Below are 16092 nucleotides of genomic sequence, written 5' to 3'. Positions count from 1 at the left end.
AGGCAGCAAATAAAACTGAATACTAAGCTCTATTTCCATCTTATATTGCAAATCATAGGATCTCACTTGAATTTTTTGATTATAGAACTTGCTTAACATCCATAAAATTGAATTTCTAGAGAGTTGAAACAAGCATTTGCTACAGCTAGAAGCATTCATAATTATTTGTTTAAACAATTTCTGCTGCAAATCTGAAGAACACAGGAGAATGAATTATGCTTGGCTTTTTCTCCGTGTGGGTGAAATACACTGTTTATTGAATCAAATCCAATTGGATGTATGGCTACTTGAAATCCAGCCAAGTGCAATGTATGTGTACCACATGAAAGTAACTTAAGTAATATGCCTCCAAACTAAGTATGGCAACTGAAGTGGAAGAATTATGTCACGCATTTGTGTCAATAAAGTTTTTGTGTTTTGTTTTGCTTTCCTAAAAAGGGATTTTATAGAAAGCTGGATTAACTTATCTTTGTAACATCTCTGAGTAGCCAGAACAAGGGCAGATGGGCTTCTACTATGCAGAATATAAGTCAGAAGGGAGATTCTTTTTTTTTAATCTTGCATTTTTTAATGAGATCTCCCTCCTAGCAGATGTATATAAACATAGTTGTTGCTAATACAGTAAAGCAGTTTGAAAAAGCAGACTCCAGAAATAACATTTCTATTCCATATGGGAATTAACGTGCCTCAAAATTTGAGAAAATTATTTTAAAAAAAAGTAGGGGTTATATTTGCATTTCTTCTGTCCCTTACAAAATGGCCATGACATAAAAACAATAGAACAACTGATAAAAATACAAATGAGCAGTTTTTCCAAGGAGCTACTTTGAGAAGTGTCCAGCAAAAAGGCACGTCTCTTTCTATTGTAAATGTAAAACAGAACTAAAGTGGAAAGGAACAGGAAAAGAAAAGGTCAAAGACATTAAATCAGCCTCAGAAGACATACAAAATACATGAACCCTTCCAAAGATTTCCTGTATGCCATTGAACATACATACTTAGGCACCCCTGACTCTCCAAGCAGCTGAGTATCTGGACAATGTCTATTTATACAGACATCTTGAACAGTTGAAAGTTCACCACGGCTCAGGTTCATTTAATACATTTCCTAATTCTTATGCATTGCTAAATATTATGTCATGGAGTAAGATTCAAAAAAAGAAGAGAGAAAAATCAGGAGGAATATGATTATCATCCAAGACCAAAAAAAAAAAAAAAAAAAGAGCTTGAGGGTATCAGGTGAGATTCATCTCGCCTTTTTTTTTTTTCCCTACATCAAATCTGATTTAAATAAAATAAAATAAAATAAAATATAATACAGGATAGACATTTTTTATAACACTTAAAGATTCTACAGAGTCCTTGTATGTTTACAGTGTGAATTTCACTGGCTATCCCAAAGCTGACAGCTATTTGGCAAATCAAGTTGAATAAACAGGGGATGCACAGAAGAATGTTAAGGTTCCTTTGCCAGGTGAAATAAAAACTTACATGTGAAAGTTTGTTTGGCGACTCCTTGCCACTGCCATCTTTTTGTAAAGCCCGGTCTTTGTAGGAGCTGAGGATTTTGGTCGATGGTGCATGCCACTTGGTTTCTGCCATAAATAATTGTGTTTTAATTTCTGAATGCTAAAAAGATGAGTATACTGCACAAAGAAAAGAGCACATGGCTTAGCATCAGGTTTCAAACCTGTACACTATTTGGAATCAGAGATGTGCAACTTTGCATAATTATTAAAATCTAATTTTTCAAACATAATTAAATGAAATTCAACCTGTTTTCCTTCATTCATGATGCTTTCTGAAGTTCAGGAGTTCATTTGGATATCTAGATATCCCACACCATATTCTATTAGATTGTCTGTAACAGCTTCAGCTTTCTCTGTCATATTACTGCTTTTTGGGTACAAAACTGTCATATCAGAAAGTGGCTGCACTTCAGCAAGTATTACAGTGGAAAGAGCATTTATTTTTGAGATTTGGTATTTGTTATTACCAGAATGTCTAGTTCCTTCCAAAGTTTCATCTCGTTCTCTGCCTCCTTCAATCTCCAGTGAGCCTGAACCTTGGTGTTCATGAAGCAAAGGGGACTGGCACCTTTTAACATAAGCAGAAAATTAAGCCATTTGTTGTTTTTTTTTTTTTTCAAGAAAACTATTTGCATGACAAACAACACTTTCTACTCTTCAAAGCAAATATTTTGTAAAGTCATTTGTTTAAACAGTCATTATTTCTCTCACCAAGTATAGCAACATTTCCAAACACTGAATAGACATATTTACATACAATTTTCTCAACAGCACACTTATGTCCTTCAGTATGAACAACCATGATGACTTTGAGCTTTAAAAAGAAATGCATTCTTGGAGCTACAATAGCCAAAGGGTTTTGCAGAGGATAACTATGGTAATACATACTTAACTGCTTAATAAACTAAGCCCCAGAGAAAATAATAGTATTTTTGCAAGGCTTCACACTCAGAACATGTTTGCTAGATAAAATGCTTTATATTTTGTAAACTTCGCTTCTTCATTTTGTTCCAGTGGTATCCATAACATTATGAATGTCTGCACTCATTTCAGAATTAAATCTATTTGAGATTACAATCTGAAATACAAATTCTATTGTAAAAATTGCAGAAATTAAATTATTTCACAACGCAACATAACAAAAATAAAGCCACAGTTATTAATCTCTGTGCCAGTAAAACGACACCAGATAGATTTTTATGCATATACTGTGAAAAAAAATAAATTGTTTTAAATATTTGCACCTATTTAGCTGTCAGAGATTTCAGTGAACAATCTCCAAGATATTGCATCTACATCTGCACGCACAAACAGCTACGCCAAAGGAATTTTTTGCATAGGCAAGACGATTCTTTCAATATTTACATTTTTTCTTACAGTTTCCAAAAGCCAAATGCTTTTTCATTACACTATCTAAATGCTGCCACATCCCAACATTTTATAAGCATTTCAGCTAAATTTGTACAACAAAGTGATTCATTTAAAGTAGTGAACAGATTTTTTCTCATAATATTTTTAAAACTTGAACAGCATATTGGTCTTTTACTCATGGATAACTAATTTCTAAAGCTTTCAGCATCAAGGGATTAACAGGCATGCAAACAAAACACCTTCATATTGCAACAGCCTTAAAGGGAGAAGATACTTATGAAATACTGCTACTTTTTTGAGGAGAGATACTAGGGAATGGATACCACTGGAACAAGAACAGTAGAAAATAAAACCTTACAAGTCTATAAAGATCAGTTGTAAATTAAATACTCCCCCCGGTAAAACTAAAGGAGGAAAAATCACTACGTGGTCTCAGTTCTGAGTTACCAGCTGATTTCTGTCCTGTCCTGTGAAAGCAGAACTAAGAACTGTTTGTTATTTGCCAAAATTGTAAACTAACGGTTTGGTCCTAAACAATTAAGTAATATGAGTAAAATTTTATTAGCATACAGATTAAACTACATCAAACCTCAGGAGTCTTAAAAGTTTACTAACAGATTTCCCAAATAAATCTATGATACGGAACATCCGCATCAAATTTGTTTCAAAAAAAGATGCATGGGAGATTCAGAAAGATTAGAAAAATAAAATAAAATCAATACCCATCGTATCCCACTTGCTGTCTCCATTGGCTGCTCCCACTGGGACCTGGGTCACTGGAGGAAGACTGGTTGCTTGGAGAACTTCTGTAATGTTGACTGGAGTCATTAACAGTGCACTGAAGTATTCACAGAGTTTCAGACTTGAACTGTTGGTTTGTTTTTTTTTTTTTAATATACATTCACTTTTACAAACAAACCAGATAAAATATTCATATTTAATGTACATTCTTTTTCAGAATTTTCTAAATACATTACTTATTTCATGATTAATCATGTATTTCCATTTTTTCTTCTGAACAAGTGGGATTACACAAAAGTCAGAGCAGGTGGATTAAACCTCTAAATTCATGCATAGGAACCTCTGTGTTTCTGGGCAGCTGAAATGCAATGATGAAATTTGTTTTTGATCAGCCTCCAACTCTTCACTTCTGTGCATACCAATCCATAACTCTGCAATTTCACTCAGCTACATTATCTCAATTTTTTTTTTCAAGATAATATGTAGGAACAAATTTATATACACAAGGAAGAGTTGGAAAAAGGTTGTTTTAGATTTAAGCACCACACTTTTCAAGAACATGAAGTTCAATAAGCAACTTCACAGTTCAGTTTGAAAATTTCAAAGACATTTACTATTATATTTTTTCTAACCATCAAACACACGTATGATAAACATGCAGGTAGTTGAGTGCCTAATTCTTCAGCATATCCTATTCTGATAAGCATTGGCAGGACTAAGCCTTTCACAATCAAGTAAATTATGCTGTAGGCTATAGTTGAGTTTCAATTGTGTGTTCTTTCCTCTTATTGCCAAGAATGCGGTACTTCTTGCACAGCTTTAATGAACCAGCTTTAAAGAAATGGTAAATCATCATCCCATAGATTTCTAGCCTTTAAACTAATATTTGGGACATTATCCTCAAACCTTGGATATTGCTGTATACAGACAAATGTCTAGATCTCAAACCTATTTCCCAGACAAGTGCCTACTTACTAGCTTACTACATAAAAAGTGACAACAAAATCACGACCACAGAAATGTATTCTGAGGATGTTTCATTGTTCGTTCACAGAACAGTTGCATCTGTCTGATATTTGGAATGGATTCTGGACTCCAGGTGAAAGAACATGCTCATCTACCACTGTGACTCAAAGACTAAAGTACACAGAATCTTCTTGGTGTGAAAAGCCAAAAAAGTGAGTCCAACTGAAGCTTCACTTTTAGACACTAATTAGGAGAAGCTGTCACAGAATTAGGCAAATTGTATAAGAAGTAGATTTCAAACATATCTGTGTATTTCTCAAGGACAAATTACAGGCAAAACCTTGCTCAACACAAAAACACTTAAATTGCCTTCTCAAAGATCTCTCCTCAGGAGGAGATCTAATTTAGCTCCCAGTTTTTAATTTCATCTTTGGTCTGGGCATCTAACTTGTCACATGTCACAGTAGTTAAACTGTTGCTGCTGATGTCTTTTGCTATATCTAGCCTTTTAAAGCTCTTTGCTGTATCTATAAACATTTCTGTTGTTTCTTCCTCTTTTTATCTCTAAAAAGAACCCCTTTATCACAGACCTCAATGTTAGCTCATTTTCAGATTAGCTGCGATAACTTCCTTCTTTTATCAACCTACTTTTCCCTGTCTTCACTCCTCTTCAATTTGACTAAAATGCTATTGCAGCTCAACCCTCTAAAAACTCTTCATCATTTTTCTAGTCTGAGTACACATTTTCACATTTACAAGACTGTAAGTATTAATCAACCTTACTTCAAACTCTTGTTTTAATCACAACTCTCTGTCAAGCTATTAACTATGCCTCTTCCTATGTGAAAAAGACCTCGCCAATTAGAAACATTTCATGTTTCAGGATGCACACATCACAATCGATCGTTCCTCTCCCTTTTCATTATTTATATTCTGTATCATGTCTTCCCCAGAATAGCACTCATGCATTGCACTTGATTTGTTTAAGTAATCTAGAAATTGCTTCATGAGAAAAGAGAGCCTCTGTATTCCGAACTTTTTATGTGCTTTATGGAGAGTAAGAATTGAAATTTATGTTTGTGAACATTTTTTTGGAAATGAGTGTTTGGAAATAAAATTTAGAAATTTGGAAATTTCCGAAACTTTTCATTCTTTTCCTATTCATTCACATTTAGTATGCTTAACAAATACTCATCAAACCTGATATATTTGAGGACATTCAATGTATTTTTTCCTTATGTTAGATTTTACCAAAAATATCTGTAATGAGATGTCAGAGCTCTTCTACTAAATAAGGTAGATAGTATAGCAATAACAGCATTTAATGATTTCAGCCAGAAATTTTAAGGATGTACAAGAATTGTACTTTAGATTTTTATATAAATTAGCTATTCTCAACATGCAATATTATATCCTTGAAGATGAGAACTACATCACTCCAGAGAAAAGGACATAAGCAAAAATAATGCAAACAATACCGGACAGAGAGTACAAGACCTACAGTTTTCCTAAATAATTAAAGATGTATGTATTTACAATTTTTAAAAAGAAATTCTTTACTTATGGTTACAACTGAATTAGAACAGAGCTAAGATTTAAAGATACCATCCCATCATCTAACATACATTATATATTCAAATCACAAGCTCTGCTTTGTTTAATTAAAAGCAAGGCAAAGCATAAGGACTAGTAATGAGTTACACAATCCTTTGAAACTATGCAAATAGTGTGGTAATGAGATCAAATCATTCATTTTTAGAGGGATGGGTTCATTTTATTTACACTCATGATTTGCTTAAATAGGATCCCAAAACGTGGAGGACAGGACATTGTTTAGATCAAAAAGTAACTAGTGTTTCCCACTTTATCGATTTGGGACTAAAGGGAAATGTAGGTGTCCTCATCAGTAGGATCCTCTTAGAGTACACTCTCATCACGAACAACAGAAGTCACTTGTTTCATATAGAATGGACTATAATCAATTAATTCCCTCTGATACAACCTCAGAATTATTGTTGAAACTCAACAAAATAGCATGAATCTTCAAAAGGTGTTTAAAATCAAGTACACCAAAGTTCTACGGAACAGAGATATCTAAGGCATATTAGGAAAATGATGGGCATTAAAGGTATACTACCTTGCACCATCTGGCAGTTTCCTATCAAAAGAAGTGCTGCGAGGAATGGCTGTCTGAGCCTGCTGGAGAAGCTGCTGGCACTGCAGTCTGTCAGATGTTCCTAGGATTGGAGAGGCACGAGAGAGAGGCTGCCCAGCGGGAGTCGGCACCCGATGCCAAGTGGTATTTCTTCTGAAAGGGGTTTTATACTCACATGGGGTGCCTTCACTGTCAAGTTTGTATTCCACCATGGGTATACGACAAAGTTCTGAACAACCCCTGTTGGATGAACAAAAATGATGATCAGCCTGGATCAGAACAGAAAAAACTGGAGAGAACAGAAAAAACAATCTTGTAGTCAGATGTACAGGCATTTTTTTCTGGGTGCCTAGAGGTGTTCATATAACATTAAGCTGTCCTTTGCATGCTTCAAAGCTATCATGCCAAGCAGGTGGGAAACATCAAAATAGAGGATTTGCTCTCATGTGCTCAAAAGTTTTGATCTCTCTCATTTCTCTTCAAAAAGAAGAAAATATTAAGCTTTAATTTATATATAAATGTGAAGAGCACCTCTCCTATGAAGACAGGCTGTGAGTGAGTGAGCTGGGATTTTTCAGCTTGGGGACTCTGGGAAGACCTCATTGTGCCCTTTCAGTACTTGAGGGGAGCTTGTAAACAGTAGGGAGAGATCAACTTTTTTCAGTGTGCTAATGATACGGCAAGGGCAAACAGCTTCAAACTCTGTTTTGAATTCTTTACTCAAAGGCTGGTGAAGTGCTGGCACAGACTGCCCAGCGAAGCTGTGGATGCCCCATCCCTGGAGGCATTCAAGTCCAGGTTGGATGGGCTCTAGGCAGCCTGAGCTGGTGGGTGGCAGCCCTGCCCACAGCAGGGGTTGGAACTAAATGTTCTTAAAGGTCCCTTCCAACCAAAGTCATTCTATGATTCTATGATTAGAGTTTCACATAATAAGAACTAGTAGAAATAAAGCATTTGGAAATCAGCAAACATCAAGTTCTTCAAGTAAAGCTTTGGTTTGTTTAAATTTCATAAATTCAAACAATTTTTTAATATAAAATTTACATATCTGAAACTACAAAACATGTGTGATGCTTCCCAGCAATTCAGACAGTCCTTAGTGATATTGAGAAATATCCTTTATAATCTGTTCTGTTCCCACTGACTACACTGTGATGTCAGTGATTAAGTGGTAAATAAGTATTTTTTTCCATTTATTTCTAAACAGTACTTCCCAATATTCCTCTGGGAGTCTCCATGCTGAGAAGACAAATCATGAAGCAGAAGAAAGAGACAAGTTCTAAAGATTACAACTTTGGCTTGAATCTTACAGCATCATTAAATACTACCAGAAAGCATAAGCTCAGATAACATTAGTGACACTGCTGTCCAAAAGATCAGTCTGCTTCTGGGGTATTTTCTGCAGACTCAAGCTGGACTTGTGTTAACAATCATTGTTATACCAATTAATTAACAGAGATTACCGATGATTACCACTGCAGTTATATCTCACATATACTCATACAGTACATATTGTTTCTCTGCTTGATAGACTATGTACTAATTTAATTCTCTGATCAGCCTAAAAAAATTCTATTGCCACACACCAAGTTAAAGCAAGAAACAGTCAAATTTCACTACTCTGTCCTTGAGCTCAGTCCTAATCAAACTTTGCTTTTGTTGAAAACAACATTCATAATTTCTGACTAAATTAAAAACACTTAGAGAAATTGTTATAGAATGTTTAAGAAGTGTGTACAGTCTTAACCTTGAAAATACTTAACACAAATACACAGTGCAGATTCATATAGATAATATCCCTCAAGGCTTCTGAGCAAAACCTTAAAGTAATATCTTCACTCCCAGTGTTTCAGTAAGCAGATCAAAATTAGGTACTATAAAAAGGCTAACAATGCTATTCAAGGTTATTGAAAAGAAGATGTGTGTAACTTTAACAACTGCACTCCACATATTCTGTATCTACCCAGTGTAAACCACCAAATGCTTCTGGCTGCTAAATTTTATAGTACTGGAATAGGAAAAGTGTTTATCATGTAGCATAAAAACCTCCGACCCCAAAAGAGGTAAAGAAAGAATTACAGTCATGATACAGAGGATAAAGCATTGAGGGTGCATATTAGTAGCTAGTGCAGGGCATACTGTGATAAAGATGGGTCACTAGAGTACTCTACAACAGAACTCAGAATTCCTGATTTTTCAAGCTTATTCTGTGGTAAAGCAAACAAACAAAACAAACAAGAAAAAAAAAAAACAACAAAAAAAAACAGAACAAAAACCAACAAAACAAACCCCAGCAAAGAACAAAAAACTCAACAGTAAAATTTAATGAGTAAACTCTGATGATGTAGTTGGACATAGAAATTCTTGTGTTATTGTAAACAAAATCTAAAGAATCATGCTAACACTGTACATTAAAAGAACATTATTTTTGCAAGCTTAAGAACTCAGAAGGTAAGAAATCTCAAATTAATTTTCCGTACTTCATTTTATTCTATTTCTGTCAGTGGAGTGAAACAATATATTTATTATTTTGCTTTTAGCAGAGTTCTTTATCTCATTCCATGCATACAAAGATCAGAATTCACTGGAGAGATGCTGCTCAATATGTAATTATCATTATGATTGAATGCGTTAGATATTCAGTTGCATTTCTGCACTGATTTATGATGAGAAATTAGTTGATAGGTGCATAGTTTCACTGGGTATAAAACTCATTTCTTTCCAGCTCCTCTCATCACAGAACATCAGAGGATGGCTTTCTGTTTTTAGCTTACCTACAGAGGTAAGAAGACCTTAACAGTCTGCTACCACAAAAAAAGAAATAGAGCTACAGAGAAACCAATATTATAAAATTATCAATTAACTTCAGAAGATCAATTTGGTACATCTAATAGCCTCTCCCATGTCCCCTGCATGAATGTCTCATTTATTCAGACTACCACTTCAAAGCAGTTCATTTATGAATATTTCTAACATTGTTTCACACTTCTGAAAAGTCATGGAGCACACATATTGGACTCCTAGAATGATGAATCGTGGTAAAGACAAGTTAAGCAAATTGCAGAGAATTGCACAAATATTTATACTGGAGAAGCCTACATAGAATGAACTTCTCCAGTGCAATATTCAACTTCTTATAAGACCATCTTTCTCTTCATAAGATTCCCCATATTATTCACTATGTGCAACAAATGAGACCAATGTCTAAGGCACAATAGCCTCTAGCAGTGCAACCTTGATTCATTTCCAAAGCGGGGCCATAGCATTATGAGAACACAGAAGGTTCTCAGAGAAAAAACAAACAAACATAAGATTGATTATTCAATTAAAGACTTTCATAAAACCTTATATACAAAACAAACAGAACAAAGAATGTGCAGTTGATAAAGCAATGTTAATATTAGTTTAGCACGCTGTGTAATTTTTCAGGCAGTCATATTCATTATTTGAATATGAAGTTCAACAATTAAGTAGGCAACTATTTCAATCATTCTTCTGCTGATGTCTATGTATTATTTCATTCATTCCTTCATTCCCATAAATCTTAAGTGTTAGAAACAAAACATCCCCTCTCCAACTTTAATTATTAGGATATTGATTACACAGTTTGTCTTAGTAATTGAGAAAGGCAACTATCATTATATCCCTTATTAATTTCTTTGTAGGGGTTATCTAAAGTGCTGTAAGAATAACTATTGGCTCTGAACGCAAAATAGATTGTGACTAATATCAGTTTGACTTAGCTTGCAAACTAAATCCTTATAGCATTTATAGCACGATATAAGAACAGCCAATAAACTCCCCATCAAAGAAAAGTAATTTCAATGCCTTTAAACAAATATATTTACTAAAATATCTTCCTCTCAAGGACAAATTACAATGAGAGAGAATACTGTTTCTGATAAAAAGAAAAAAATAAAAAATAGCATTCCTACTTTAAATTACCATGAAAATCTAAAAATGTTACTTTGGAATCCAAAATGGACCCCACCTTCTTAACTGTCACAAAAATCCCACAATACTCCATGGCTAAACTGAACTACTTTACGTGACTTCCTTTGTTACATAAGATTATTTATTTTAATGTAAAAGTGCCCAACTATTCAATTCACCATTTATATGGAAAGTAATAATTTACTGCTTCACCAACACTGGCTAAAGAACAGATAAGCAGTTTACTGAGATATATAAGACCGTAACTGTAACTCTGTAGATGAGAAACAATGACAACAAATTACTTCATGCCTGTAATCTAATAGAGATTTTTTTTATTTATTTGTGTATTTAGCTATGGAACTGTTATCTAATATGAAAAATAACTGATGAAATTAAATGCAGTTTCCTATTAAATACTTGGACCATTATCTAACTTCTATTTATAAAATCACAACTTATTCCACTGAATAAAGATTACAAATTTGTGCCAGTATGCCATGATATATTTATTTAATTAATTTTTAAATGTTTAAAATTCACTTTAAAGAATATGTAAAGATAGATCTGTACCTTAAGATCTTAAAATTTTATTTTAAAATTACATTTTTGGGCTCCATAAATTCATATAATGAGAACGCTATTCTCAGTTTCCAAAGTTATGAAAGTCTAGAGATGAAAGGATACAAAAAGCATTGCTTGATCTGGTAAAGCAATCATGCAGACATCAGTTTAACTATTTGAAAAGCTGATTTTAGGTTCAAGTTATTTTACTCAGTGGCATTTGGGGGTGTCGAGAGCCCACAAAAACATGATTTTTAATTTTCAAATTTCACTCATCCTTATGAATGATTTGTTAGCATAACAACAAAACTAGAATAACTAGTTACAATTCAACATTAGGTCAATGAGTTGCAGATCTGAACTAATAAGGGGGGATGTAGGAATAGAAAGGTATTTGTTTATGTTCATCAATTTTATTGCAATGACAAAGTTTCCCTTGTTATCACCATTTCAAATCAATATATATAATACTGCTCAATAAAGAGCCATTATCTATGTGTATCAGTAAAATAACTAATTGCATTCCTCCAACTTAAACTTTGAAAGTAATATCTTCTATTACTGTGTATGTTTGTTCTTACTCTATAGCAATTCTCACAAGGTGTCACAAGGAGAACTCACCATGCATCTATTAAATCCATAAGATAAAACAGATTGATTTCATATAGTTGTATAGATTTGATTAGAAAGCAGAATTTATTAGCTTAGTTTTTCTTAGACTTGTTGTGCAATTAAGTAAGATAAACATACATTTTCCTTTCTGTGACTCTCTGAAGTAGCTCCCAGAGGTAACTCCTGAACTCTATTGACTCTCTACATCTACAGAGCAAGCTCAAGATATTGGATAAAATCCAAATGGCCTGAGACAACTTATTTGGTAAAAAATGTAAAGAAAAACACTCCCAAGTTATGACATCTAAGAAGTCCAGACATGCATCAAACAAGGGAAAAATATCATTTGAAAAATATTAAATGTGTTTTAGTTTAAAACAATTTCTTTACACAACAGATGTATGCAACTGCTTAAGGCAAGCTCAGGTCATAAGGCTGCTCCCATTTTTTCTCTCCTAGTTTTAGGGGGATAATAACTGTCTGGCAGGTCCTTCCCTGAAGAGCTGAAGCTGACAATCTCTCCTTTATGAAAGTACCTTTGTTGTCTTTCAATCTTTGTTACAGAATCTTGGCATTAGCAAGCTGACAACTTCGAAGCTTCTTAAAGGCCTCTATGTCCACAGTGTTGTATGAAAAGGGCAGGAGGAACACAGACAGGACACATGCATTGGATGAAAGGAACTAGCCAGGAAATCAAAAAAGGGAGAAAAAAAATCCTCAAAGCAACCATGGTGTTTGACCTCACTGAGCAATCATTGAGGCAGTAAAAATCCTTGCAGTCTCCACTGATGGAAAGTGGTTCTCAAGAAGGGCAAGATACATCTCCAATTCCCAGTCAATAAGAAGACAAACACATCAAAAGATTATAATTACAGGGGAGAAAAGGCATGAGAAGCTACAGGTAAGAAGTAAGAATCACTGAGAAAACAAATAGGATGGATTTTTGTGACATTAAAGAGAAACACTTTCAAAATTTACCAAAAGTCTGTAAGAAGACTCGGAAAACCCAGGATTAGGAAAACCAACATCTAGGATATTACGCTCCAGACTAAGAAATGGAAAAGGTAAATAACAAAGAGAATAAATGAAGAACCAAGTAGAGACATAAGGCTTTGAGTTCTGAAAGGACTGAGTACAGAATGAAATCTGATTCTGAAATAATCTTAAAGATTGTTGAGAGATAGAATTAAGATCTCCTTTCAGAAGATACTCGAATCAGCCACGAGCAAGTAGCAGGTGAAAATGTTATTCAGGACCCTGAACTTCAGGAGAGCAAAGTTCAGGCTGTTCAAGTAATTGTTGGATAAGATCCCCTGAGAAACTGTCCTGAGGGACACAGCAACAGAACAGAGCTGGCAAGCACATTAAGGATGCTTTTCTGAGAGCCCAAGAGCTCTTCATCCCCCAGAATAAGAAATGAGACAGATGAGGCAGGAAACCAGCATGAGCAAGGACTTGCTGGTCAGGCTGAAGGGAAAAAAAAAAAAAAAAAAGGAAAAGTATAAGCAGTGGAAGTGGGTGGCCTAAGAAGAATATAGAGATGCTGTCCGGATGCACAAGGATGGAACCAGGAAAGACAAGGCACAGATAGAATTGAACTTGGTAAGAGGATGTGAAAACCAACAAGAAGGGATTCTTTAGAGACATCAGGCAGAAGACACAGGCAAAGGAGAGAGTACCCTCTTTAATAAATGAAGAAAAAAAAAAAGAGGTGGCCTAATCAGATGTGGAGAAGACTGAGGTACTTAAGTTCTTTTCCTCAGGCTTCTCACACCACTTGTGTCCCGCGAGTACTAAGCAGGGGTCAGGGAGTAAAATTCCTCCCATTCTAAGAGTGATCTGAGACAGCCAGCATGGCTTCACCATGGGAAGATCATGCCTCACCAATCTAGTGGCTTTCTATGATGGAGTGATATCAGAGGACAAAGGAAGTGCAATTGATGTCATCTACCTGGACTTGCACTAGGCCTTTGACATGGTCCTGCACCACATCCTTATCTCTAAATTGGAGAGAGATGGATTTGAAGGGTGGGCCATTAGGTGGATAAAGAACTGGTTGGATGGTTGTAGCCAGAGGGCTGTTGTCAATGGCTCTATGTCCAGGTGCAGGTCAGTCATAAGTGCTGCTCCCAAGGGGTTTGACTTGGGACATCTTTAACAATGACATAGACAGTAGGATTGAGCACACTCTCAGCAAGTTTGCCAATGACACCAAGCTGAGTGGTACAATTGGCACAATAGAAGGGAGGGATGCCATCCAGACGGACATGGACATGCTCAAAAAGTGGGCACAAGAATTTAATGAGGTTTAACAAGGCCAAATGCAAGGTGCTGCACTTGGGTGGAGGCAATCCCAGATATGAGTACAGACAGGGAGAAGAACCCATTGAGAACAGCTCTGCAGAGAAGGATTGGTGTATCCTAATGGATGAAAAGTTGGGTGTGAGCAAGCAGCATACTCTTGCAGTCTGGAAGACCAACAATATTCTAAGGCTGCATCAGAAGAGGGAGATTAACAAGAATCTTTTAACATTTTTGATTCTTTACTTCAGTGGGAGGATAAATGGTATTTTTCAAAGCAGTTTCCCATACCACAAAAAGACTTTCAGTTAATATCTCCTGAATTCTTTGAGACAGAATAAAGACACAGCATAATAATCATCTAGACTGATAGTACACCAATCTTAAGATCAGTTCAGTGAAACACAGTTCTGAAGGTATATTTTAAGCTTTGCTACTTGAAACTTTCATCCATTTCTTTAGAAGAAAGAAAAATGACAGACTGACTATACTTCTGATAGAGAAAGATAAAAATCTTTCAAGCATACTCTAAGTGGTTATGCATATATGTATTTTACTTTGACTGAGAGACCAACTGAACAATTTGAAGCCCAGAGCTTCTATCAGCTACAGTACATACATAAAGTATGATCTAGATGCATGCATAGTGATGTGGATTGAAAAGTGTCAGACTCACAGAGATGTGATCAGTGGTATGGTTGAGCTACATGACTATATCTAGTGGTGAACCTCAGGGCTCAATACTGAGTCCAATCCTGTTTTAACATCTTCATTAATGATCCAGATGAGGGGACAGAATATGCGCTTAGAGATTGCTGATGATACAAAACTGGGAGGAGTGCTTGATACCCCAGGATGGTTGTGATGACATTCAGAGGGATTCTCAACAGGCTGAAGAAATTGGCAGAGAAGAAACTCCTTAGTTAAATAATGGAAAATGCAAAATCTAAGTGAACTAGAACTTTTCATCTTGAAAAGAAAAAGATTGTGGTTAAGGAAAGTGTGGAATTTGATCAATGTATATGAATACTTGACTAAAGGATGAAAATTGGACAGTCAGGCTCTTTTCTGTTGTGCTTAAGTGCAATAGGCTCAAAATAAACAGAAAAGGTTCACTCTGAACATTAGAGGCACTTTTGCATAAAATTTGTATTTATTTACTTTACTAGTGAAATGAGAACCGTGAATAAGTACATCAGGTTGCTCAGAGGAGTTGTGAAGCCTCCTTCCCTGGAAATATTCAATCTGCTCTAAGCGGCCCTACTTGAGCAAGGGAGGCTGAACAAGATGACCTCCAGAAGCTACTTCCAACCTCAATCATTTCATCATTATGTGAATGACTAAGTTTGACTAAGTCAAATATTGGAGAAAATTGTATCATTGCATTCAATGGTTCTCTGCCGCCATGCTTACTGTTACTTGGAAAAAAGAAAGAAAAAAGAAAAATTATCTTTATTAAGCAAAAATGAATAACAGAGGTGTGATTCAATTGCAGGATTTTGCAAACATTTTACCTGAAATGATAATTTGCTATTACTTTGAGTCCTACAAAATGTAAGCAAAGGTCACTTACTTATAATAATCATTTCAACACCTAACCATGATTTTTTTTCCACTAATGCACTTCCCTAGAAATGAAAGCTCAGTTCTAAAGATAGTAGCAGAAATTATTTCCTTTTAAGAAAGTTGGTGGGATTTTGTTGTTGTTGTTGTTTTCTCTTTCTTAATGCATATAATTCCTGCCTTAGAAGATAAGTAAATGAACATAAGATATTGTGTGAGCTAGAATTTCACTCTCAGTTTGAACAACAACTGGCACTGTAAATATCTCATTTAACTTACATAGTTACGTCTTCTAAAATTTAGGCATACCAATGAACCTGTCAAACATGAAGAGTAAAAAGAGGGGAACTAGAAGTT

The 16092-nt window shown here is 35.1% G+C and overlaps 1 protein-coding gene across 8 annotated transcripts in view; it reads right to left on the bottom strand.

Moving 5' to 3' along the window:
• The window catches only part of SIPA1L2 (signal induced proliferation associated 1 like 2), a 162797-nt gene that overhangs the window by 37121 nt on the left and 109584 nt on the right, over window positions 1–16092 (bottom strand). For all 8 annotated transcript variants that reach the window (XM_090135423.1, XM_090135420.1, XM_090135425.1 and 5 more), the window contains 4 exons: window positions 6745–7002; window positions 3623–3706; window positions 1997–2097; window positions 1492–1595 (listed from right to left, as the gene is read on the bottom strand). In XM_090135423.1, the coding sequence (XP_089991549.1) occupies window positions 1492–1595; window positions 1997–2097; window positions 3623–3706; window positions 6745–7002 (547 nt within the window). The remainder of the gene's footprint in view (window positions 1–1491; window positions 1596–1996; window positions 2098–3622; window positions 3707–6744; window positions 7003–16092) is intronic.

This window comes from Phasianus colchicus, chromosome 2, assembly GCF_987193195.1.
Source record: "Phasianus colchicus chromosome 2, bPhaCol1.hap1.1, whole genome shotgun sequence".
Classification (NCBI taxonomy): Eukaryota; Metazoa; Chordata; class Aves; order Galliformes; family Phasianidae; genus Phasianus; species Phasianus colchicus.
Note: the sequence above shows the minus strand (reverse complement) of the source record. Positions and strands in the feature narration are given on the sequence as shown.